This window comes from Primulina eburnea, chromosome 15 (assembly GCF_022965805.1).
Source record: "Primulina eburnea isolate SZY01 chromosome 15, ASM2296580v1, whole genome shotgun sequence".
NCBI lineage: Eukaryota > Viridiplantae > Streptophyta > Magnoliopsida > Lamiales > Gesneriaceae > Primulina > Primulina eburnea.
In genome coordinates this window covers 684,992-698,158 of record NC_133115.1, presented here as the reverse complement: position 1 = coordinate 698,158, position 13,167 = coordinate 684,992, and the positions used below count along the sequence as shown (strand labels likewise).

At 35.3% G+C, this 13,167-nt stretch overlaps 1 protein-coding gene across 5 annotated transcripts; it reads right to left on the bottom strand.

Moving 5' to 3' along the window:
* Positions 1–146: 146 nt before the first annotated feature.
* LOC140815062 (protein RRC1-like) lies at positions 147–13,100 on the bottom strand. 5 transcript variants are annotated; one of them, XM_073174167.1, is made up of 19 exons: positions 13,000–13,100; positions 12,622–12,775; positions 12,184–12,266; positions 11,937–12,072; positions 11,723–11,768; positions 8,085–8,145; positions 7,853–8,008; positions 7,463–7,579; positions 7,185–7,350; positions 6,933–7,045; positions 6,680–6,751; positions 5,843–6,064; positions 4,977–5,035; positions 4,210–4,294; positions 3,507–3,644; positions 2,804–3,028; positions 1,945–2,708; positions 1,278–1,444; positions 147–785 (listed from the first exon to the last, which is right to left on the bottom strand). In XM_073174167.1, exons 3-19 carry the CDS (start codon positions 12,244–12,246, stop codon positions 481–483), a joined length of 2,895 nt encoding a protein of 964 aa, XP_073030268.1. In that variant the 5' UTR covers positions 12,247–12,266; positions 12,622–12,775; positions 13,000–13,100; the 3' UTR covers positions 147–480. The 5 variants fall into 5 exon arrangements, with proteins under 5 accessions (XP_073030268.1, XP_073030267.1, XP_073030266.1 ...); XM_073174166.1 differs by having other exon boundaries at positions 12,618–12,775; positions 12,857–13,056; XM_073174165.1 differs by having other exon boundaries at positions 12,857–13,056.
* Positions 13,101–13,167: the final 67 nt, after the last annotated feature.

Genomic DNA, 13,167 nt, shown 5'->3' with positions numbered 1-13,167 from the left:
TGTGTTTGGAACCATGGATTTAATTTGGAACAGTATTCGAAGCACGTATATTAACAATCTATTGGAGCAAAATATAAGAAAATGATAAAAACAAATGAAAAATAATGAGTTTGTAGGCATGACAATATTGTTTGATAGGAATCACATACAGAACCAGATAAAATCATGATTTAGATTATGCAAAGAAACTTTAAATAATATCATCATCATACATAGCACCAAGAATAGCCAAGGACGGAGAAAGGAGCAATTTAAAATACATCACACCTTAAACTTTGTTGCTTAAAATAGAGCATAATTTTGCCCTGCTCGCTCTCCACTGCTTCTATCTCCAGTCACACTCCATGGTTCCCCGTCGACACTTAACGTAACATAGATTCGATTCTTGAAAGAGAACATGAAGAAAAAAATTGATCCAAAGATAAGATTGATGCTAATTATAACCATTTCACCAGCACAAGAGCATCTATTAAAACAACCTCATTTCACCCTCCTCCTATCCCTATCTCTATCTCGTCCCTTGTCCCTTTCATGGTCATTCCTCTCCTTGCTGCCATTCTTCTCACGATCACGTGCTCGGTCCTTCGCACGTTCAGATTCCAGATCATGTCCTCTTTCCCTGTCACGTCGTCTGTCTCTATCCCCTTTCGTATCACTTTCCCTCTCTTTCACGCGCGTGGATGATTTCTGTTGAGGGCTCTCACTTCTGCTTTGGCCACGGTGGTGCTTTTTTAAAGGTTCGTAGGAGTCATCCCTTCTGTCCCTCCTCTCTGAAGAGGTCCTCTCTGCAGTGACAAAGTTGAGAATGTATGTCACAAGTAGTTACAAACCTAACCTCGAGATAAATACAAGACAACTAGGATAATTGTTTGAAATACACTTCTTCACCATAAATTGGCCAATCCCAACACTTCGATGGTGCAGGTTTCACGGAAAACATTTGCAATGACTCTCAACATCCCACAAGGTCTAGTAAATTATAATATCAAGTCCTCAACAATAGCTTAGAAATATCTAGGTAAAAATCTGCTATATCAATAAAGCCAGATTGAGACCACAGTATTCCGTGTATTCGTATTTTCTCTTTTATTTTCAATGGCCCCTGAATGTGATTACCGTTGTCTGAGTATCCACACTTCAGATTTGCTTCTAACAGCATAACTTTGATAAATTTACATATGATACAACTAAAGAAATAGTTTGCAGAATACAAATCAGACTAATGTGAAACCACGGAAACCAATAATTATAATATTGGATCAAAGATTTGAACTTACTTGTGCCGGAGGTATCTGCATGCAAATCAGATAGACCGTATTCAGATTGTAGCTGTCTACGATGGGTGGCAACTTTTCTCTCAATTTCCTCTGAATTTTTAAGTCCCTTCTCTTCAAGAGATTCTCGGTATTCCATCAAAGCAACCTCAAGGCGCCTTAATTTTTGTCTGTGAGACAGAAAACACCATGTTATCATTTGCAAAGGATCCGAAAGCAATCAAAATTAATACATGTGAGATTTTTTCAATAGTATTTCTAAATGGCGAGGATGGAATTTTAAAAGAATCAAACCTGTGATGCAAGAAGATATAAATCAATTAACATCACCAAAGCTAACTTACTACATCCATCCTCAAGATAAAGTATATTTCCGAAGTGGTGCCACAAAAGGCACAAAAGGTACAGGTTAAAAAATAACTATTTTAATCTCGCTACTGCAGTTAACTAGAGATGTATAATGCTTACAAATAGTTCTTCGCGAACCAAGTAGCAATCTTGATTATTCTATAATCAGCAAAAGGAAACAAAAGAGACAGAAACTATACTTCCAAGATTCTATAAAACAGATTAGTTTCACCAAAGCATGAAAAAATCAGATCAGATCAGCATATTTAACATCAGCCATCAGGGTAGTATGCCTTGTTGAGTGAAACTAGTATAGTGGTACCTTTGTTCTTCGTTCATCCCAACATTGAGAAATGCTGAATTGCTAGCATCAGAAGTAAGATCTACTTCCATGTTTTTATAAAGACCATCGAAAGCATTTTCACTTCCAGAAGATGAGTAAGTTAAGCCCAATTCTTGCACATTCCTCTTATGTTCATCATCACTTTCATTGTCCTCTCTGGCCCACTTAGAAGCTGGCAAAACGGGTTCATGTTTTTCTTCACTAAAGATAAGTTCCTTCTGCAAAGAAGGATCTGAAGGAGGCAATGATACTGACCCTTCTTTTGACTGCTCACCATTTTCGTCAAAACTAATCCATCCCGACATTTTCCCTGAATCAAGTTTTGTACCCTCCTGTCCACTTGGGTTTCTCCACAAATTTGAATCATCTATCTCATAACCTCTCTGTTTTTCTGCATCTTCCAGATAAAGTAACCGTGCTACCATCATTTCCCTACCACCAACCTGAGAAAGTCCATTATGTCTGCATCGTCTTTCCAGCTCAGTAAGGGGCAAACTTAAAAGCTCCTTCATGGCAGCTCCTTTACCAATGGCCAATGCGGTATCCTGATTAATCTTTTCCACATCACCTGTGTCCGCAGAACCGGACTTTCTCTCAAGTTCAGGGGCATCACCACAAATAGAATGGAAAGGTATCACACCTGAGTTACCAGAACGGAGAAAGGTAGCTCGCAATCCATTCACAAAAGTGTCCGAAAAAAGAAACCAGTCAGCCCATACTTGAAGAACTCTCAGGACACGTTCCTGATATTGTCAGGAAAGAAATCTTAGCTTCGAATAAGGAAAGAAACAAAAGATCGGCGATGTACGTAAGAAAACTAGTTGGAATGCATGACTACCTTGAGAGCCTCAGCTGTGATCCGTCCAGTTACACTACGATACAAGTCATTAAAGCTTTCCATAATATCGGGTAAAGCTGCTTCGAATTTGGTACGGTAAGCAGAAGCGTTCTTCACAGGAGCACTGCTGTTGTGAAGGATGTCCGAAACGAGCATGAGTCTTGCAACTTTTGTTGGAATTGGAGTTTCTTTGAGGGTCATGGAGTCGGTTAACACTTCAACTATCTAGAATGCAAAAATACAAATAAATAAGAAAAATACTTCAGTGCAAAGGCTAGAAAGAACACGAATAGACTAAAGATTATATGTTAATTCAAGGCTTTGTTAAACTTTCATTTCATGATTTTTCAGCCAACAAAAATACAGTCAAAAAATTTAAGTTGAAGTTGAATAATCTTCATATCTGGTTGATTAAATATGGAGGTTCAATATGGATCTATGAGCATTAGTGCGCATAAGAATACCGATTATGCCCACCTAAAGTAGAGCTAAATGCAGGTAAATATAACAAGAAAGTCTACTCAAGAAAAAACTGTTCCAAAAATATTATCTGGTTTGTACCAACTCTGCTGGTTTGTTTTTCAAGCAATGGTTTCATGGATGAGAACATGTGCCACGACTACCATACCCTGACCATGAACGATTTGCTAGAAGTTGTGTCAAACATATTTAGTCTATCAACAATTGCAGCTTATCCAATTACCTCTCCAGCAGCATCGGCATTATCCAGAGCAAAACCCATAGCATCTTTAATCTGGCTTCTTTCTAATGTTAATCCACGCAGCATATCCTCAAATTCATCTCTTTGGGCATCTGTCAAGGTCCTTTCCAGCTCCAGACGCTGTAAAAATCATAACATGAAACCATAGTAAATAGTCACAAAATTAGAACCTAACTTAAAAAAACATAAACTCCACAATAGTGTTCTAAATGGGCGAGGCGGTAGGCGGCCCTCGACCGCCCCGCCTTTGTCTAAGGCGTTCTCTATAGGCCGTCCGACGCAAGGATTTTAAAATAACAGTCAACTGTCAAAGTCATATAATTTTAAAAACCAGTAAAAGTCAATCAATTTAAAAACCCTAGATATGATAAAAACACTTCACTCTCTTTTATATTTACTTCTAGTTGCAAGTTTACTCCAACATCAGTCACCGCCTGCCTCCAGCCGCCTTCAGCCACTACTTTAATTATCTTGTTAGTTTGCATTAATATATTTATTTGCACTTTATTTAGATTATATTATATTATATCAAACTTTTTACATAAACACTATTGCATGATTATATATTTATTTGCACTTTGTCTAGATTGTATTATAAAAAATTGCTAAAAAATTCAACCGCCCCGCCACCACCTCCCGCCATTTACAACATGGTTACTCAAGCATAAAAACTAAAAGAGAGTACTTTGCTTTTCCCAGCAGCATAAGTGCTTGCAGCTTCTTTTTCGTGCTCTGCGCTTTTTGCAATTGGTAAAGGAGGCGGTATCCATCTATAGATCAAAGATGAGAATGTCGATACAAATTATTATTTATAACCATCAGATTCAATGAATGAAAAGAAACAAAAAGAAGGAAAGGAGAAAGGTATTATCTCCTAATTGCTGTAAATTACCCGGGGAAAATTTGTACCCAATTAATGGGATGTGTCCCTCTATTTGACAACAGTCAATACAAAGATAATCAGGTGCTTGGCATTCAATCGGTTAAAACAATGAAGAAGGTTCATGTGTTCTCCAAGAAGGGACAAATGTTTGTGATAGAATAAAAGTGCCACACACGTGACCATGCACATGAAGAAAAAAAGTCCAGGCTGCCCATGGCCCCATTGTTTACCGACGCTTCACACATGGCAAATTCAAGACAAAGAAAATCAAAAAATAAGGAATCGGGTTCACTTCATTCTTAGGACTCTAATTGTTACACTATTGTCAATGTAAGTCTTCTATACAAAAAAGTATTTTGCTAAAAGATCAAGATGTTCTCTTTGGCAAGTTTCAATCCAACAACCCACCATAGGTCGAAAGAGGAGAAAATCATAAAAGAAAGAAACACTTTCGATTTTGAGAATTTTCCAATCCATCATCCCATAATAAGATCCAGAACTCAAGGTGTGACATATAAACAAAATTTGTGCGAGTTCATTTGAAAATAAATAAATAGAACTTGGCATACCTTCCACTACCAGTAATCATGATGAAAGGCTCTGTTCGCCATCGCATAAGTGTATCCCCCTGCAATTGGAGATCTTTATCGTAAGAGTGTTGTACATTTCCCAACTTGCTAAGAATCATGAACAAAATGATTTAGCATGCACGTGGAAGTGAATACAGGAAATGATGTGACCACGTATTGTCGTACTATAAATCTATTTTATAATTTTATTTTGTAGGCACTGGCAGAAACAGCAGCCTTTATCTTGAATAATAAAATAGGCTAAATGAAGCTTAATTGGAAATTTTATTTTTCCATGCATACATTCAAATAAAGACCAGGGCCATGTTGATAACCTTGTGTAACCTAATAAAGGGGTATGCTGGGAAGAAATAAAATTTTGTTCAAAGAAATCAGTTCAAGTACACTTCGAAAAAAGACAGGTCCTTGTCAGCAAGAGAGTGGAATAAGGTTGAAGTTGAGACTGAAAGTATAATTCAAAACATGGACCATTCACTTGTTATCTGTGATTTAATCTGCACTAAATGGAATTCCGCTCAAATTTATTCATGCAAATGGGTAAGGTTTTCCCCTTCTCACAAAAAAAGAATGTAGCATTATTATCTTTCATTTTCAAAACAAGAACCATTTTAAACACCGGTGAGTTTTAGTCAGTATCATGTAATAAAAGCTTTTGCACTAGAATGATAGCCCGTAATAAATTTTAGTAACTCTGTATGTCATATCCTCTGAAGAATGGCTGTAGCTCAGATAATAACAAAAGCAGTAAATTTGCAGCTTGGCAGGACAATAATGGCTAGCCATTCAAACTTTTTTTGACCAGAAGCCGGCACCCTACATATATTTCCTGATCTATACTAACTTACCTGAGCAAATGAATAAAGCCTCCAAACATAGTAAGTATGTTCTTTAGAGCCAAGCTCAAACAAAAAACTGAAAAAAGGATTTCCTCGGCCTCGTTCCATGATAGCTTGTTCGAACGAACAACCCCCATCAAGAACATATAGAGCCATTGTATCTATAACATGCTGGAGATGATTATCATCAGGAGGAACAACGCAAATATCAGGCACATTTGGAGTAAGAACCTACACATTCAATCAAAAAAAAATATATGAGCAACCATAGTAAACATTGATTGAAGTCATAATGAATTCCAGAAAAGCTACTGTTTTAGAATGTGGAGGGCCTGTTTTCATCTCCTCCCAATGGATTCATGGAACTGAAAGTTGAGTGACTGAGAGAATGGCTATTAACTTGTGCTATTGCAAGTGAGCAGGATATTGAAAATGATATGAATGTTATCTTCTTAACCAGAAACATCTGTTTTCACATTTTAGGAATGACTAGATTGTTGCAGAGCAGGTAGTTGGCAATGAAATGAGGAATATAGGCATCAGCAGCAAAGCAATACCTCTCATCTTACGGGTAAATAATGATATAGAGTAATACAGGTCATCATATCCACGAGTTTAGCCCAGTTTTTTCACAGGACAAAACTAAATTCCTTAATAAAACAATTCACTTTTATTCAAAGAAAAGAATCCTGAGGTGTATATAAATTTATACTAGATGAAATTTTTGAAATACAAATCAGTAATTCTCTCCCAATACTGGAGTTTCACCCCAGTTCACGACATCCACACATGAAATTTACTTGTCAAGAAATATCAATATCATGCAACAAGTATAAAAGTGCTTACCAACTCAGAGTTCTGGATTGGAACGGAAGTAACTGGAGGGCCAGAAGGGCCAGACAAGATGACAGTGGCACCCTGATAACAACATGGAATATTTAACCTTTCTTAGAATTGTGTAGAGCAAAAGGCAAGGCAACACGAATTTTACACCGTGATGGTTTATTTGTAGAATGACTGATGTCAAGCAACACACTCATATGAGAAGGAAAACAACTGTCCGCTCAACTGATCAGATATAAGAAATGATTTAACTGACCCCTTTACTCCTGATGGCCATTTGTCCAGGGGGTGGAGCAGGGAGTGCTTGTGAAGGAAGAGAAACAGATTTTCCCCACCCCATCTTTAACTCGTAATCATAGACCACCACTCCTGTATCATAAAAATTTATTTCGTCACCTTTAGTTTCAATGAAAAAATTAAAGTTATCATCCAAACTCATCAAAATTAAATTATCATTATCCTTACACACAACAGTATCTGAAATACAAAAGAAGAGCCACAAAACAACCTTGCATTTCATCCTTCGCAGCTTGACCATCAGTTCTATTCATGAAAGCCACAAAGCCACAATTTCTTTCCCTTCTTCGTTCCTCTTCTGTCCTTGGCCACATTATTTTTACACTAGCAATGGGTCCAAATCTTCCAAAAGTTCGCAAAAGAAAATTTTCATCAACCTGACAATGAACAAATACAAAAGAAAAATCCTCGTGTAAATAGCTATTGAAGAGTAAAAAGCCAGGAATTGAAATTTTCATGCATAGATAATGCAGTGGATTAAAAGCTGACCAGAGGTGATAAGTTTCCCACATAAAGATTTGTAGTTAATGGATCTCCATCATCAAAAGATCCAGATCTTCCGGTTGGATCAAATTCATTAGGCAGCTCATCAAACCTACTTGATGGCTGAGAAAGGCATACGTCATTACAAATAAATACTTCAAGTCAAACAATATAAAGCAAATCACATGAGCTATATTAGGACAACACACACTAACTACCAAGTCTCATGTTGCAGATGGAAAACTGCACTTCATAAGTAAAACACGAAGAAAGAACCAAATCATGTCAAGAGAAAAAAAAATCTGAAACAATACAAGGAGAAAACAAGGAAAAAGTAAAATGCGGCAACCAGCCTTCATCTTTCATTTGAAATAAAAAAACTTTAGAAGTACATACTGCAGAATTGTCACCATGGCGTGAATCACGCCAATGTTCACGATCTTGATTTCGTCTCTCCCTCATCTCTTGTTCTTGCTTCAACTCCTCCATAAAATTATCGATGTTCCGTGGCTTCCCCTTATCCTTTTCCTTTTCCTTTGGCTTCTCCTCCTTCTGTGATTGTCATAAACACATGAAACATTACCAAGAAGGCAGTGGCGAACAAGTGAAACAGCAGCTTGGTACTGACCTTCTTTTCGTATTCTTTACCCTTTGATGCCATAGCAGGTGGGATGAATGATGGAACATACCTGCATGAAGTTCAAAAATGATCTAATACATATCCCACTTATAAGAATGTCCTCAGAAAGCCAAAGAAGGCAACATATTTAAGGGAAAATTAATTAATTAAAATTAAAAGTATACAAAAGAGTATACAAAAGCAATAGTCAGAAGGATAAAAGAAGAGGCAATCAGAAACTAGCCCAGCCACTTTTCCCAGATTTCCACTTCAAAAATCATTGATCTAAGTTTCATGCCCTTTCGCCTCTCATAAAAATTTCCAATAGGAAGTTCAAAATCTTGCCACCAGTTCTTTTTCTTTTTCTTTTTTTGAACAAAAGTCTTGCTGCTTCTAATATCCCATGGAATGGTCTGTGTAAACCATATGATGAAAATAAAAGAATTTTCCACGCATATGCAAATTACTTGTTGATCTCAGGAAAGTGGGTATTGTTTTTTTAACAAAGTTTGTGTATTTATACATATAATTTTTAATAAACTTTTAACACGATTTTCCTTGAGGCATTAGTATCTTATAAGTTGAAAATAGTCCAACAGTCATTTTTCTCTAAAACTTTCATTGTAGTCATAGAGAAGCCAAGATAAGTGTGAAATAAAATCCAATCAAAAAGTCACAACCTAGGCGAGCAAGAATAAAAGCTTAAATCGTCTAGCTTTGGGCAAGAATGACTCATGCCAGGTATGTAAAGATCAATTGGCGCTGAAGTTGGTCAGAGTTATTCTATTGTGACCCTAAAGAGGTTAGAAAAGGAAGGCAATTCTAGTGGCTCATTAGAATTCACCAATGTACAACATAAAGGTAGCTAGTAATATAGTATAAGAAAGAGGGCCATATTGTGGGCAATACATACATACTATACATATATATATATATATATATATATATATATATATATATATATATATATATATATAGTTCGATAGATAGATATCCTAATCCTAAAGTCGGAATGCTAATTACAGTATGGAACATAAACAAATGAAATTAAGACAAGCTAAAGTAAAGTTTATCATAACCCGTAATCTAAATGTATGCTCTTCCAAATCTTTGTTCGCACTCCACATTCCCAAATTCCACCACAATTTCAAGTCAATTTCATATGTGGAAATTCCGCCAAGATTTCTAACCATCTTGTTATCCTATAATATAGACGAACTAAATGAAATGGAAAAAATAGATGGTAAAGAATCTGTTGATAATTTTACTTGTCTCCGGGGTTTCTATTCTCGCTAGAATACCCTGTTTTGATTGTATTGCAATTTGCACTATCTTATTTGTTAACCCTCATAATAGATAGATGATTGGGGTTTCAAGAACATGACACGCTATTACCCTCCACATATGGAGTGGGAAGTTCTTAAGAATCAATATTTCTAGCAATTCACACCATATATCAATCTAGATGTGGCTTCCTCTCGAGAAGTCACGTACAACTAAGATAATCATTCATATATCTTAAAAAAATTAATCAAACTATTAAGCACCAACAGTTCTATTTCTCAAATTCATTATTCCAGCACACCAATCACCAATATTTGAAGTAAGATTCCACATAAAAAATATGCCCAAGCCTTGGCTGCTTTTGTCCTCTCAACAAGTACATTAGCAATATAAAATTCCTGTAAGAATTTTGACAATCACGCACAAAATTGCACCTATAGAGTGCCTTTCAATATCCTAGATAGTAAATTTGACAACTGCAGTTTAACCTCCATTTATAAGCTTTGGAACAATTTAAATTATATTAATGAAAAACGACACTAATTACCCAATTATTTAATCATTTGTTGTATTACAAAGTGAATTCGCAAATAAAATATGTATATATATTTAATCAACTAAGAACTCATATGCATTTTATCAATTAAATCACTTAAATATGAACTTATCCACTAAAATGCTGTAAAATTATAAAAGAACAATGAAAAAATAAAATAATAGATAGGTATCAAAACAAAAGTATATTATTAGATGTTTTTTGTAAGTAAAGGAGAAATAGCCAAAGAACTAAACATACAAAAGGATAAATCAATTTCAAAATTTTAGTATAATTAAAAAGATTGGGATTAATAGAATAGATTAAGAAGTATATTTTCCGAATTATAAAAATATAGTTTCCAAATAATACTAATGATAAAGATTTTATACCGTCATAGACATTATTTATCCTTTTATTTATGAATTTGATATAGTACACTGCCATTAAATAGTATTCGACAATTTTAACTCTAAATACTCAATAAATAATTTTAAAAATAATCATATGTGAACAAATACAAATTTTTCTAAAATTTCATAAACACTATGGCTTCTCATTTAAAAGGTGTTAAATAATAATTATGAAGAGTAGCAAACAGAATGCCACTGGCATCACACGTGACAACCTACTTGACTCGAGATAACTCCAAATCTTCAAAACACTCAAAGAACTTAGTCCCAACTTTTTAAGACACGTGGAATAAAGATAACACCTTAAAAAATAATGAACCAAAAATGAAACTAGCAAGACATAAAGGAATTAAATCACTCGAGATCTATCCAGGTTTCTGACTATTGGTGCACTGGATCTTCTCAAGGACCATCAAATACTAAGGATCTGATGAGTCTGATAACTTCACTATATTGCGTATACTCAAAACGATATTCTAGGTTTAGCATAAAGCATTTACTTGAGAGTTGAGAGTTGAATTAAAAGGATATAAAATAGCTGCTAGAACCCATGGAAGGTGTAGGGATGTCAATCACAGCCCATGAACAGTATTTAAATTTCTAGATGGACTTGATGGCGTGGGTAGCTTGTATTCCATGAAAAAAGGTCTTAAAATCTGGTGCTCAATAGTTCGTGCATCAGCAAAAATATACCAGATAAATTATTTATCCATTTGTGCTAGTTATCCCAAGCTTATAACTTATACAATGAAATCACAAACTCTTCTTGGTGAAATCAAAACGTTCGATTAGCAAGGGGGAAAGTAACTATGTCTTCGATTAACTATCAGATGCCAATTTCACACTTGCCGAACTAATGAATGATGTAAGAGAACATCAATGTCGGAAATTAAAATTAAAGTGCAGTTGGTGTTGTTCTTGAGGAGAACGTAAAATTCAAACTAGATGGCCTACGTGCAGTCATGCACTATGAATGAAGTACCAAATCAAGCTAATTAGCAAGACTAATCTGAAAAAAAAAATCCCAATCAAGTACGATGCAACTATATTGACAATATTAATTTTAACAGGAAATAGGAATTACAAAAAAGTAGGTATGCCGGTGAACAAGGCATCACGTGCAGAAGTAGCACACCTCAGCTATAAGCGCAACTTCTTTCAGAAACAAAATTATAAAAATATACATAATTCTAAGAGTGGTTCACTTTTCATGGCAGAGAGATTAAAAGACATGGTTGATATAAAAAAAAACATATATTAGAAAGAGGTCAGGGATAATAATCGTTAGGATTTCTAAACTTGCAAACCCAATCAACACAGTGTGGATCTGCGGATATTATCACCATATCATTCTCGTATCACAAATCCTAATCATAAGAGCATTGCAGCATAGTTTATCAAAAGCATTTATTTACCTACTCCCTTTCTTTAAACCAGAACCCTCATCTTTGGAATTTCCACCTGCCATCCGCGAATGAATAGAAAAGGCCGAGTTTTTATTTATGCATCCATGTGAAAAAGAATAAATCATTCATTTATCCAGATTGTGTGATAAACAAACTATTTATTAACTTATTTCCAGGATATAACGTTTAAGAATAGATATAATATTGATCGATGGCAACTAACCTTCCGAATTATTCTTATGTCTGTCATTAGGATTAATGGTTCCACCTCTAACAAAAACCTTCGACCCCGGAGTATCATCTGCTTGAAATGATTCTAAAAACTCTTGGTATAATCGTGCTGTCTCATCTTCTGCCCTCTGAAAAAAAAAATCAAGAACTTAAATTAACAATGAAATATATAAGTAACGTGATGAAGAAATTTCTTAAATTCCTTTCAAAAATAAAGGGCTGCTGATCAATATAGAGACCTTCTTCTTCGCCTCTTCATCTTCTCTGTGCTTCTGAAAAGGTGTCTTCTTACGGGAACTCATTCTACCAAGAAAAGATTAAACTGCAGAAAACATATGTTAACCTTTCATTGAGTACAGCCACAAGAAAATTTTACTTTTTGATGACAAAATTTTGATATGAGTTTGAAAAAAAAATCATGAAACCTATGCCAAATATTTTTTCCTGTCAGTTGTAACTGATAGATCATGATGAATTAGATTTGTTCTGTTGTTCTTTTCTTTTAAGTTTTTGTGCTGCCATCGATGTAAGGTGATAGGCACTAAAAATCATAATAATCAAGGAGTAAACACAGCAAATAAATTCAGAAACAATCAAAAGAACCACATAAGAAAAAAAAAAGCGGAAAGAGAGACAACAAAATCAAACATTAATGACCAAAAAGAGCACTTACATACCAGTATCAAATCCCAGAAAAACAAAACTCTTTTTGAAGACACTGCATTCTAAATCCACTAATGCGCAAAGCCAACTAGACAGTAAAACTGACTGAAGCTCGAATTCCAAATTCAATAAAATCCAAATTTCGATTCTAATAGCACATTCCTGGAGCTGCATGAACCATAAATCCAAAAAATCAATCAGACATCCACGAAGAAATAATCATTTTCTAACTAATGTCAGATGCAATACCTCAATGTCTTCGTTGACTCCTCACAAAACCCTAACAACGAGTATATTCCAACATCGAACACAAAAATGAATAATATTTGCTAGTGAATTCAACTATAATCATACACTCGCAGACATTAGTACATGGAGAGAGCCGAATTTACCGCATGGAGACATTAATTTATTTCTGTAATTCTGCAAAGTGTGCGTTTTGAAAGGGAGAGGGTCTGCTACTATACGGGTAAACGTTGACGACGAGTCGGGGATCCGACCCGGATCTAGACATCCAGGTTAACGAGCACCGCAAAAATAATTATTTTTACGGGCTGAAA